The sequence below is a fragment of the Scyliorhinus canicula genome, chromosome 11 (assembly GCF_902713615.1).
Source record: "Scyliorhinus canicula chromosome 11, sScyCan1.1, whole genome shotgun sequence".
Classification (NCBI taxonomy): domain Eukaryota; kingdom Metazoa; phylum Chordata; class Chondrichthyes; order Carcharhiniformes; family Scyliorhinidae; genus Scyliorhinus; species Scyliorhinus canicula.
Genome location: NC_052156.1, coordinates 7,172,708 through 7,186,450, shown reverse-complemented (window position 1 = coordinate 7,186,450; position 13,743 = coordinate 7,172,708). Strand labels below are relative to the sequence as shown.

The window sequence follows — 13,743 nt, the reverse complement described above, 5'->3', positions numbered from 1 at the left end:
TGGACTTCCAAAAGGGCATTTGATAAGGTGCCACATAATAAACTTGTGAGCACAGTTAGAGGTCACGGAATAAAAGGCAGATCGAAGATAACTGGCAAAAGAAGCAATGGGAACATGAGCAAAACCTTTTTCACAAAGCGAGTGGCCAGGATCTGGTATACACTGTGTTGAGAGTGCGAAGGAGGTAGGGTCAACTGAGACTTTCAAACAGGGCTGATCTGAAAAAGGAAAGAAACTGCAGGGCTATGGGAAAAAGGCAAGGGACTGATAAGAGGTAAATTGTGCCTTCTGAGAGCCAGCAAAGACATGATGGGCCAATTGGCCTCCTTCTGTGCTGCGACCATATGGTAAATGATGATCTTGCCAGCGATACCCACATCAAAAAAAAAACTTCTCACACATCCCACTGCTCTGCTGGAGAGTCTGGCTAGTCCATCTGTGCGTCTGTCTGAAGCTTGTTTTGACCTAATTTAACCCAACAGTACTCCAGTTCATCTACTTATAAATTTCTGTATTAACCAGGCTGATGCTCCAAGGTAGCGCTGAGGGATTGCTGCAATATCGCATGTGGCATCTTTCAAAAGGCCCCATCCTCCCCTCGGAACCCGTGGCACTCTATCGACGAATAGCAAAGGGGGTGCGCCTCAGTGTCCCAGCCAATATGTACTCTGGGTGGGGATATCAACGTCCATCATTAAGAGTGGCTCGGTAGCAACGCTACTGACAGAGCCCTAAAGGATCACAGCTGCTAGACTGGGACTGCGGCAGGCGATGAGGGGAAAGAAAAATACTTGACCTCATCCTCACCAACCTGCCTGCCACAGATGCACCAATCCATGACCACCGCACAGTCCTGGCAGAGACGAAGCACATCGAGGAGACCTTCCATTGTGTTGTGTGGCACTACCACGATACTAAATGGGTCAGATTTTGAACACATCTAACAACTCAAAGACTGGGCACTGTGGGCCATCAAGCAACAGCAGAATTGTATTCAGCGACAATGTGTAACCTCATGGCCCGGCATTTTTCCACTCTAATGTTACCACCAAGCCAGGGGATAAAATCTGGTTCAATGAAGAGTACAGGAGAGCATGCCAGGAGCAATACCAGACATACCGAAAAATGAGATGGCAACCATGTGAAACTACAACACAGGACTGCTTGTATGCCAAACAGTGCAAGCAACAAGTAATAGACAGAGCTAAGTAATCTTGTGAATGCAGGAACTTTATACATATTAAGTATGGTGTGCCTACTGCAGTAATGTTATTAAAATAAATTAGGATAAAGTATCCAGATTATTTGTCTACTAAAGCTGTGTTTAAGGGGTTAGCAGCTAGGCAGGCTGCGATGTCACTCGGGTGAGGGGCTGAGTCTGTTATTAGTTTTGTTTGTTTAACCCGACGCCGTGTCTGTTGCGTTTAGTTTCAGTTTTCGTATTCTGCTCTGGATTCTGAGGACAGGGAGGTGTGTTTCTCAGACTGACGTCTGAAAGCTTCTCTCCCAAGGACTTTGTGCATAGATCCGTAAGCCACTGAGTGTTAACTATATTGATCAGTGGCACCCTAGTGAACCAAAACAGGCATTCAATCCCTGTATCACCGATGCACAGTGGCAACAAAATCTCACCAAGGTTCCTTCGACAGTGCCTTTCAAGCCCATGACCTCTCACTGTTAGAAAGACAAGGGCATTCGTTATGGGGGTTTGATGGCAAGCTAAGGCCCAAAACCAAACTGTAAATAAATGCCTATAAACATGTGCCTCGGCCATATTGGGGAATGTAAAATGTGTATGCCGGCTAAAGGGGAGGATCTTGCTGCAGTGGAAGGATGCGAGGCCCCCAAGTGTGGAGACCTGGGTCAATGACATGGCGGGATTTATAAAGTTGGAAAGGATCAAATTTGCCCTGAGAGGATCAGTACAAGGGTTCTATAAACGGTGGCAGCCTTTTCTGGACTTCCTGGCTCAAGGATAGGTGTCTTGGTCAGCAGCAACCCGGAGGGGGGGGGGGGGTTATTTTTTTTTTTTAAAAAGATATATTTCACTTATGGAATGGCGTAGACTGCTGGTGGAAGGCACAATGTTTCATACAGCACGCTACTAAATCAATCAAAAAGGACATAGTGCATCGGTTTGATCCCCCCTTTTGACTCCCAGTTCCATGGAGTTGCTGGATGGGGTCAGCAATCTCCTCATCAAGTCACACTAGAGGTTCTGACCTTCCACCAACACCCATGCACACTAATGCCTGTGGCCAGAGCCCCAAGTTAATATGAACAGCAAGACTCCCAAAAAGCAAAGATAACTCAATTCCAATGCGAGTGATGGTTTACAGAAAAGCCCAGAAGACACATTTCTTCAAAGTCAATGGTTCAAAGTCGAGTGAAGTCACAATTAACATTTTCACTTTTCCCTTTCACTGGGGAACAAACAAAAAAAAATAAGCATCAAGTCTTCGCCCTTTCTCTAACTCGCAACTAATGCGAACCAAGACGATTCATGCCACTTTTTCTTTCCAGTAATAAACTAACATGGCAGGGGTATGGAAACGAAGGCGACACAAAAAGCCTTAGATTTAGGAGACAGGAGAATTGCAAATTATACATCCGTTTGAACAAGGGTTTAAATGTAGCCCTAGCAACCACATGTTTAACCTCCGTGGTGGGAAAATGAGAAATGATAATTCAGTTCAAAATTAATAGTCATTTGGGAAAATTCAGGAAAGTCAGTATGGATTTATTACAGGCCAATTGAGTTTAATTAACTTGCTGGACATTTTTAAGTGGAGTAACAGAGAGGGTTGATGAAGGCAATGTTGATGAAGGCACTGCTGATGAAGGCACTGCTGATGAAGGCAATGCTGATGAAGGCAATGCTGATGAAGGCAATGCTGATGATGTGGTGCTCATGGACTTCCAAAAGGGCATTTGATAAGGTGCCACATAATAAACTTGTGAGCACAGTTAGAGGTCACGGAATAAAAGGCAGATCGAAGATAACTGGCAAAAGAAGCAATGGGAACATGAGCAAAACCTTTTTCACAAAGCGAGTGGCCAGGATCTGGTATACACTGTGTTGAGAGTGCGAAGGAGGTAGGGTCAACTGAGACTTTCAAACAGGGCTGATCTGAAAAAGGAAAGAAACTGCAGGGCTATGGGAAAAAGGCAAGGGACTGATAAGAGGTAAATTGTGCCTTCTGAGAGCCAGCAAAGACATGATGGGCCAATTGGCCTCCTTCTGTGCTGCGACCATATGGTAAATGATGATCTTGCCAGCGATACCCACATCAAAAAAAAAAACTTCTCACACATCCCACTGCTCTGCTGGAGAGTCTGGCTAGTCCATCTGTGCGTCTGTCTGAAGCTTGTTTTGACCTAATTTAACCCAACAGTACTCCAGTTCATCTACTTATAAAATTTCTGTATTAACCAGGCTGATGCTCCAAGGTAGCGCTGAGGGATTGCTGCAATATCGCATGTGGCATCTTTCAAAAGGCCCCATCCTCCCCTCGGAACCCGTGGCACTCTATCGACGAATAGCAAAGGGGGTGCGCCTCAGTGTCCCAGCCAATATGTACTCTGGGTGGGGATATCAACGTCCATCATTAAGAGTGGCTCGGTAGCAACGCTACTGACAGAGCCCTAAAGGATCACAGCTGCTAGACTGGGACTGCGGCAGGCGATGAGGGGAAAGAAAAATACTTGACCTCATCCTCACCAACCTGCCTGCCACAGATGCACCAATCCATGACCACCGCACAGTCCTGGCAGAGACGAAGCACATCGAGGAGACCTTCCATTGTGTTGTGTGGCACTACCACGATACTAAATGGGTCAGATTTTGAACACATCTAACAACTCAAAGACTGGGCACTGTGGGCCATCAAGCAACAGCAGAATTGTATTCAGCGACAATGTGTAACCTCATGGCCCGGCATTTTTCCACTCTAATGTTACCACCAAGCCAGGGGATAAAATCTGGTTCAATGAAGAGTACAGGAGAGCATGCCAGGAGCAATACCAGACATACCGAAAAATGAGATGGCAACCATGTGAAACTACAACACAGGACTGCTTGTATGCCAAACAGTGCAAGCAACAAGTAATAGACAGAGCTAAGTAATCTTGTGAATGCAGGAACTTTATACATATTAAGTATGGTGTGCCTACTGCAGTAATGTTATTAAAATAAATTAGGATAAAGTATCCAGATTATTTGTCTACTAAAGCTGTGTTTAAGGGGTTAGCAGCTAGGCAGGCTGCGATGTCACTCGGGTGAGGGGCTGAGTCTGTTATTAGTTTTGTTTGTTTAACCCGACGCCGTGTCTGTTGCGTTTAGTTTCAGTTTTCGTATTCTGCTCTGGATTCTGAGGACAGGGAGGTGTGTTTCTCAGACTGACGTCTGAAAGCTTCTCTCCCAAGGACTTTGTGCATAGATCCGTAAGCCACTGAGTGTTAACTATATTGATCAGTGGCACCCTAGTGAACCAAAACAGGCATTCAATCCCTGTATCACCGATGCACAGTGGCAACAAAATCTCACCAAGGTTCCTTCGACAGTGCCTTTCAAGCCCATGACCTCTCACTGTTAGAAAGACAAGGGCATTCGTTATGGGGGTTTGATGGCAAGCTAAGGCCCAAAACCAAACTGTAAATAAATGCCTATAAACATGTGCCTCGGCCATATTGGGGAATGTAAAATGCGTATGCCGGCTAAAGGGGGCGGCCACAGTTGTTATTATGAAGAGGCTTACCTGTAAATATACATGTTAATTTTTGCGTGTTTTTTTTCTAATAATTTGTAGGATATAAAATATGAAAACTCAATAAAAAACATTTCAAAAAAACAAAGAAAGACAAGGGCAGCAGATACCTGGGAACGCCACCACCACCACACACAATCCTGACTTGGAAATATATCGCCAATCATTCACTTTTCTTGGGTCAAAATCCTGGAACTCCCTCCACAGCAGCACTGTGAGTGTACCTGCACCATATGGACTGCAGCGGCTCAAGCAGGCAGCTCACTACCACCTTCCTGAGGTAAATTGGGGGTGGGCAATAAATGCTGGCCCAGCCAGCGACGCCTACATACAGTGAATGAATTTTTAAAAAGGAAACCTTTCACAGAATCGTTACAGCGCAGGGGTCCATTCAGCCTATCATGTCTGCAATAGCACTCCAAGTGAGTATTATGTACCATTCCCCTGCACCCCTATATATTGTTTCTATTCAAATAATCGTCCAGTGCCTTCTCGAACGTCTCTACTGAACCTGCCTCCCCCACACGGTCAACCAATGCATTCCAGACCCAAACCACTCATTGTGTGAGAAACATTTTCTTAATCACATTTGCTTCTTTTGAAAATCACTCTAAATCTGTGCCCTCGCCCCCTTGATCCTTTTACGGGTGGAACAGTTTCTCCCCGTCTACTCTTGTCTCTTCATGGTTTTTCCTCTCACCGAGGAGAACAGTCCCAACCTCTCCAATCTATCCTTGCAACTGAGATTTCTCATCCCTGGAACCATTCTTGTAAAATTCTTCTGCACTCTCTCCAATGTGTTCACACTCTTCCTATAGTGTGGTACCCAAAACTGTACACAATACTCCAGTTGATCCTTATTTGTGTTTTGTATAAGTTCGGCATAGCCTCCTTGCTCTTGGACTCTATGCTCCAATTAATAAATCCCAGAATACTACACACTTTATAAATTGCGCCCGCTACCTGTTCTATCACTTTTAATAATCTATGCACATATACACCCAGGTATCTCTGCTCCTGCACCGCCTTTGGCTAAGACAAATGTGGGTCCATTATAAGTGGAGGAAGGACAATTTATAATGGGGAACAGAGAAATGGCAGAGGACCTAAATAATTACTTTGTGTGTGTCTGCCCTCACTGAGGAAAATACTAGAAATGTCCCAGAATTAAAGATCCAAGGGACTAGAGAGAGAGAGAGAGAGAGAGAGAGAGAGAGAGAGAGAGAGAGAGAGAGAGAGAGAGAATGAGGAAATGAATGAAATTAGTATTAGTAAGAAGGTGGTGTTCGAGAAATTAATGGGAATGAAGGTTGATAGGTCTCCTAGGAATAAATTATTCTGCATGCCAGGGTGTTGAAAGAGGTAGCTATGGAGATGTTGGATGCATTGGTAACACCTTCCAAATTCTATAAATTCTGGAATGGTTCCTGCAAATTGTTACGTAGCAAATGTCACCCCACGGGGCGCCACAGACCTCTTGGCTTTGTGTCAGTCGTGGGGAAAATACTAGACTGTATTATAAAGAATGCGATAAATGGACACTTGGACAATAATGATCTGATTGGGCACAGTCAATGTGGGTTTAGGGATGGGAAATCATGTTTGATGAAGATGAAAAATCACTTGTCACAAGTAGGCTTCAAATGAAGTTACTGTGAAAAGCCCCTAGTCACCACATTCAGGGAGGCTGGTAAGGGAACTGAACCGTGCTGCTGGCCTGCCTTGGTCTGCTTTAAAAGCCAGCTCTTTCGCCCTGTGCTAAACCAGCCCCTGAAGAACCTGTTGTGAGTGTTTTGAGAATGTTATTGATAAAAGGGAAACTCATGGGCAGCACGGTAGCACAATGGTTAGCACTGTGGCTTCACAGTGCCAGGTTCCCAAGTATGATTCCCCGCTAGGTCACTGTCTCTGTGGAGCCTGTATGTTCTCCCCGTGTCTGCGTGGGTTTCCTCCGGGTGCTCCAGTTTCCTCCCACAGTCCAAAGACGTGCAGGTTAGCTAAGTTGTCCTTGGTGTCCAAAAAAAAAAGGTTAGATGGGGTTATGGGTTACGGGGATAGGGTGGAAGTGAGGGCTTAATGTGGGTCGGTGCAAACTTGATGGGCCAAATGGCCTCCTTCTGCACTGTATGTTCTATGTTCTGATAGAGGGGAATTGGTGGACATAGTACACTTGAATTTTTAGAAGGCTTTTAATAGTGTTGCCCACAAGAGGTTGTTTAGCAAAACAAAAGTACCTGGGATAGAGGGTAATGTAGAAGGCATGGATTAAGGAATGGAATGATCAACAGGCAGAAAATAGAGCATAGGAATAAACGGGTCATTCTCACATCAGCAGGCTGTGGATAGTGGTGTATCGCAAGGATCAGTCACAATATATGATGTGATGAATGATTTGGATGTGGAGACCAAATGTAATATTTCCAAATTTGTGCTTGACACAAAGCTCGGCGGGAATGTGTGTTGGGAGGAAGATGCCAGTGGCATCAAGAGAATGAGGGCAGACTTTGTGAGTGGGCCAGACACGGTAGCATAGTGGTATTTTCACCAGACGAGTAATCCAGGGGACCCAGGCAAGATGTGGGGACCTGGTTTTCAAATCCCAGCCTAACAGATGGTGAAATTTGAATTTCATGTCAAACGAAAGTCTGGAATTCCCCCTCGCTAACCTCACACTTTCCAGATTATACGCCACCTGCTACGTCTTTTAAAAATTCATTGATTGGACGCATTTCTTGCCCATCCCTAACTGCTCTCCCATTTCAGAGGACATATGAGAGCCAACCACATTGCTGTGGGGCTGGAGTCACGTCTAGGCCACCCCAGGTAAGGACAGCAGATTTCCTACCACAAAAGGACATTAGTGAACCAGATGGGTTTTTACAACAATCGATGATACTTTCATGGTCGGCATTACCGAGACTGGCTTTGCAGCTGCTACCGTGTTGAAACGTGAAGCCCTGTCCCCAGAACATTAGCCTGGGTCCCTGAATTTCAAGTCCAGTGACAATACCACTATACCACCTTCCCGTATCTCTCCATCCTCGCCCCCCCCCCCCTCGCCCCCCCCCCCCCCCTCGCCCCCCCCCCCCCCCCCTCCCCTCCTGAGCTATCGTCCAGTCAGCATAATAAGGGAAGACTGGCAACAAGAAGGATAAACACTTTACCGTGATTCACCGATGTCTTCATATAGCACCAAGAGGCATTGGTGTGGTTGGGTAATGTTGGTTGCCATGCCAGCAGCTGTTGTGGAGGTCCACCATGGCACCGGGGGTGCGGAGCTGGTGCCCATGGGCGCTGAGGTGGTGCCCGTGGGCATGGTCGAATTTGCGTGTACGGTTGTGCTCGAATTACTGTAATTCGCAAACCGTACCACGGATGAAACAAACCTCTTCATCTTGACTCAGTCCTGTCAAAAACAAAAGGGGAAACAGTTTTTTTTTTTAAAGTCAACAATGAGCAAGTCGCAAAGTCTCCCTTCGGCGAAAATAATCATTTTCAAAATGCGGAGAATAGTGCGGAACCAGAAAGTGTGGCAAATAGTGAGGAAGATGGTAACGGACATTAACAAAACAGTGGCAAGCTGTTTCAACAGGGAGAAACATGACAGATTGAAGTTCAAATGTAGAAGATCGCGAGGCAATTTTGTTAAGAAGAATAGGGAGGGAGGATATAATCTGAATGGTACACTTTTAAAAAGGATGCAAAAGCAAGGCCCTGTGACTTTGGTGCATATATCTGTGAAGGGCTAGAAAATGAAACGTACGGGATCTTCAGCTTTATGCTTAAGAGTACAAAAGCCAGGAAATGATGCTGAACCTAGATAAAACATTAGTTTGTCCCGGGCATTGGGTCCAAGGGGGCAGCACGGTAGCATAGTGGTTAGCACAATTGCTTCACAGCGCCAGGGTCCTAGGTTCGATTCCCGGCTTGGGTCACTGTCTGTGCGGAGTCTGCACGTCCTCCCCCTGTGTGCGTGGGTTTCCTCCGGGTGCTCCGGTTTCCTCTCAGTCCAAAGATGTGAAGGTTAGGTGGATTGGCCATGATAAATTGCCCTTAGTGTTGGGTGGAGTTACTGGGTTATGGGGATAGGGTGGAGGTGTGGGCTTGGGTAGGGTGCTCTTTCCAAGAGCCGGTGCAGACTCGATGGGCTGAATGGCCTCCTTCTGCATTGTAAATTCTATTATAAGTCTCAGAACCGCACCTTTGGAAGATCTGAAGGCTTTAGAGAGAGAGTACGGAAGAGATTTAGAACATAGAACATAGAACGATACAGCGCAGTACAGGCCCTTCGGCCCTCGATGTTGCACCGACATGGAAAAAATCTAAAGGCCATCTAACCTACACTATGCCCTTATCATCCATATGCTTATCCAATAAATTTTTAAATGCCCTCAATGTTGGCGTGTTCACTACTGTTACAGGTAGGGCATTCCACGGCCTCACCACTCTTTGCGTAAAAAACCCACCTCTGACCTCTGTCCTATATCTATTACCCCTCAATTTAAGGCTATGTCCCCTCGTGCTAGCCACCTCCATCCGCGGGAGAAGGCTCTCGCTGTCCACCCTATCTAACCCTCTGATCATTTTGTATGCCTCTATTAAGTCACCTCTTAACCTTCTTCTCTCTAACGAAAACAACCTCAAGTTCATCAGCCTTTCCTCATAAGTTTTTCCCTCCATACCAGGCAACATCCTGGTAAATCTCCTCTGCACCCGTTCCAAAGCTTCCACGTCCTTCCTATAATGAGGCGACCAGAACTGTACGCAATACTCCAAATGCGGCCGTACTAGAGTTTTGTACAACTGCAACATGACCTCATGGCTCCGGAACTCAATCCCTCTACCAATAAAGGCCAACACACCATAGGCCTTCTTCACAACCCTATCAACCTGGGTGGCAACTTTCAGGGATCTATGTACATGGACACCGAGATCCCTCTGCTCATCCACACTATCAAGAATTTTACCATTAGCCAAATATTCCGCATTTCTGTTATTCTTTCCAAAGTGAATCACCTCACACTTCTCCACATTAAACTCCATTTGCCACCTCTCAGCCCAGCTCTGCAGCTTATCTATGTCCCTCTGTAACCTGCAACATCCTTCCCCACTGTCTACAACTCCACCGACTTTAGTGTCATTGCAAATTTACTCACCCATCCTTCCGCGCCCTCCTCTAGGTCATTTATAAAAATGACAAACAGCAACGGCCCCAGAACAGATCCTTGTGGTACGCCACTCGTAACTGAACTCCATTCTGAACATTTCCCATCAACCACCACCCTCTGTCTTCTTTCAACTAGCCAATTTCTGATCCACATCTCTAAATCACCCTCAATCCCCAGCCTCCGTATTTTCTGCAATAGACGACCGTGGGGAACCTTATCAAACGCTTTACTGAAATCCATATACACCACATCAACTGCTCTACCCTCGTCTACCTGTTCAGTCACCTTCTCAAAGAACTCGATAAGGTTTGTGAGGCATGACCTACCCTTCACAAAACCATGCTGACTGTCCCTAATCATATTATTCATATCTAGATGATTATAAATCGTATCTTTTATAATCCTCTCCAAGACTTTACCCACCACAGACGTTAGGCTCACCGGCCTATAGTTACCGGGGTTATCTCTACTCCCCTTCTTGAACAAAGGGACCACATTTGCTATCCTCCAGTCCTCTGGCACTATTCCTGTAGCCAATGATGACCTAAAAATCAAAGCCAAAGGCTCAGCAATCTCTTCCCTGGCTTCCCAGAGAATCCTAGGATAAATCCCATCCGGCCCCGGGGACTTATCTATTTTCACCTTGTCCAGAATTGCCAACACTTCTTCCCTACGCGCCTCAATGCCATCTATTCTAATAGCCTGGGTCTCAGCATTCTCCTCCACAATATTATCTTTTTCTTGAGTGAATACTGACGAAAAGTATTCATTTAGTATCTCGCTTATCTCCTCAGCCTCCACACACAACTTCCCACCACTGTCCTTGACTGGCCCTACTCTTACCCTAGTCATTCTTTTATTCCTGACATACCTATAGAAAGCTTTTGGGTTTTCCTTGATCCTACCTGCCAAAGACTTCTCATGTCCCCTCCTTGCTCGTCTCAGCTCTCTCTTTAGATCCTTCCTCGCTTCCTTGTAAATATCAAGCGCCCCAACTGAAACTTCACGCCTCATCTTCACATAGGCCTCCTTCTTCCTCTTAACAAGAGATTCCACTTCTTTGGTAAACCACGGTTCCCTCGCTCGACCCCTTCCTCCCTGCCTGACTGGTACGTACTTATCAAGAACATGCAATAGCTGTTCCTTGAACAAGCTCCACATATCCAGTGTGCCCAACCCTTGCAGCCTACTTCTCCAACCAACACATCCTAAGTCATGTCTAATGGCATCATAATTGCCCTTCCCCCAGCTATAACTCTTGCCCTGCGGGGTATACTTATCCCTTTCCATCACTAACATAAAGGTCACCGAATTGTGGTCACTGTTTCCAAAGTGCTCACCGACCTCCAGATCTAACACCTGGCCTGGTTCATTACCCAAAACCAAATCCAATGTGGCCTCGCCTCTTGTTGGCCTGTCAACATATTGTGTCAGGAAACCCTCCTGCACACATTGTACAAAGAATGACCCATCTAATGTACTCGAACTATATCTTTTCCAGTCAATATTTGGAAAGTTAAAGTCTCCCATAACAACTACCCTGTTACTTTCGCTCTTTTCCAGAATCATCTTCGCCATCCTTTCCTCTACATCCCTAGAACTATTAGGTGGCCTATAGAAAACTCCCAACAGGGTGACCTCTCCTTTCCTGTTTCTAACCTCAGCCCATACTACCTCAGAAGAAGAGTCCCCATCTAGCATCCTTTCCGCCATCGTAATACTGTCCTTGACTAGCAGCGCCACACCTCCCCCTCTTTTGCCCCCTTCTCTGAGCTTACTAAAACACCTAAACCCCGGAACCTGCAACAACCATTCCTGTCCCTGCTCTATCCATGTCTCTGAAATGGCCACAACATCGATGTCCCAGGTACCAACCCATGCTGCCAGTTCCCCTACCTTATTTCGTATACTCCTGGCATTGAAGTAGACACACTTCAAACCACCTACCTGAACACTGGCACCCTCCTGCGAAGTCAAATCTGTGCTCCTGACCTCTATACTCTCAATCTCCGTACCCCAAAACTACAATCCAGGTTCCCATGCCCCTGCTGAATTAGTTTAAACCCCCCCAAAGAGCACTAACAAATCTCCCCCCCAGGATATTGGTGCCCCTCAGGTTCAGATGTAGACCATCCTGTCTATAGAGGTCCCACCTTCCCCAGAAAGAGCCGCAGTTATCCAGAAATCTGAATCCCTCCCGCCTGCACCATCCCTGTAGCCACGTGTTTAATTGCTCTCTCTCCCTATTCCTCATCTCCCTATCACGTGGCACGGGCAACAACCCAGAGATAACAACTCTGTTTGTTCTCGCTCTGAGCTTCCATCCTAGCTCCCTAAAGGCCTGCCTGACATCCTTGTCCCCTTTCCTACCAATGTCGTTAGTGCCAATGTGGACTACGACTTGGGGCTGCTCCCCCTCCCCCTTAAGGACCCGGAAAACACGATCCCATTTGCCAAAATGGTTCTGGGGTTACATGGTTACATGGATAAACTGGGTTTTTCTCCTTAAAGCAAATGAAGCTCAGAAGAGATTGGAAAGAAGTCTTTAAAATCATGAAGGGTTTAGATAGAGCAAATAAAGAGGAAAAAAGTGTTTCCAATGGCTGAAGAGCATTTTTACACAATATGTGGTTACGGTTTGGGAGGGAAGGTCTAATGGATGGTTGGCACTTATTCAAAACAGAAATGGGCGGAAAGTACTTGAAGGGGAAATTATTGCAGGAATGTGGGACACAAAAAGGGGAGTCGACTAACTGTTGCACTTTGAAAGAGCTGGCACAAATCTGATGAGCTAAATGGCCTCATTCTAGCCTATATTACCCCATCAGTCTCAGAGGCAGGGCACATAGCAATGTAGCTCACAGTCCCACCTTAGTCCCTGGTCTGTTCTGAGTTGGCGGAGGGCGAAGAGAACCCTCTTAGCACTCACCCGGGGAGCATAAGGCATCCCCTTTGCTGATACATCCAAGCATTCTCCTCTGGAAAATGGGCATGTCTATGAGGGAGATCAGGAGCAGATTGTCGCCTGTGATTAAGACCCCACCACTACCCCAATCCTCATCAACAAGTTGGGCTGATGAATATTGTCAAAGTTCACCTAAAAATAGTTTCAATCCCATCACTCCTATGCTCACAGGCCTGCATTAGCTCCTGTTCCAGCAGCCCTCAATATCCAGGCTTGGGCTGACATGTGGCAAGTAACATTTGTGCCACACAAGTGCCAGGCAATGACCATCTCCAACAAGAGAGAATCTAACCATCACCCCTTGACATCCAATGGCATTATCATCACTGAGCCCCACTATCATCATTCCGGAGGTTACCACTGACCAGAAACAGAACTGGACTAGCCATATAAACTGTGTGGCTTGTGGGCAGCATGGTAGCATTGTGGATAGCACAATCGCTTCACAGCTCCAGGGTCCCAGGTTCGATTCCGGCTTGGGTCACTGTCTGTGAGGAGTCTGCACATCCTCCCCGTGTCTGCGTGGGTTTCCTCCGGGTGCTCCGGTTTCCTCCCACAGTCGAAAGATGTGCAAGTTAGGTGGATTGGACATGATAAATTGCCCTTAGTGTTGGGTGGGGTTACTGGGTTATGGGGATAGGGTGAAGATGTTAACCTTGGGTAGGGTGCTCTTTCCAGGAGCCGGTGCAGACTCGATGGGCCGAATAGCCTCCTTCTGCACTGTAAGTTCTTTGATCTATAAGAGAAGGTCAAAGACGAGGAATCCTACAGCATGTAACCTCACTTCCCGACTCCGCAAAGCCTGTCCATCATCTGCAAGGCATAAGTCAAGAGTGTGATGGAA

General features: G+C 46.4%; 1 protein-coding gene across 5 annotated transcripts in view; it reads right to left on the bottom strand.

The window, feature by feature from the left end:
* Positions 1 to 13,743, bottom strand: part of tpra1 (transmembrane protein, adipocyte asscociated 1) — a 106,508-nt gene that overhangs the window by 59,952 nt on the left and 32,813 nt on the right. For all 5 annotated transcript variants that reach the window (XM_038812161.1, XM_038812157.1, XM_038812160.1 and 2 more), the window contains one exon: positions 7,931 to 8,172. In XM_038812161.1, coding sequence (XP_038668089.1) covers positions 7,931 to 8,160 — 230 coding nt within the window. In that variant the 5' untranslated portion in view covers positions 8,161 to 8,172. The remainder of the gene's footprint in view (positions 1 to 7,930; positions 8,173 to 13,743) is intronic.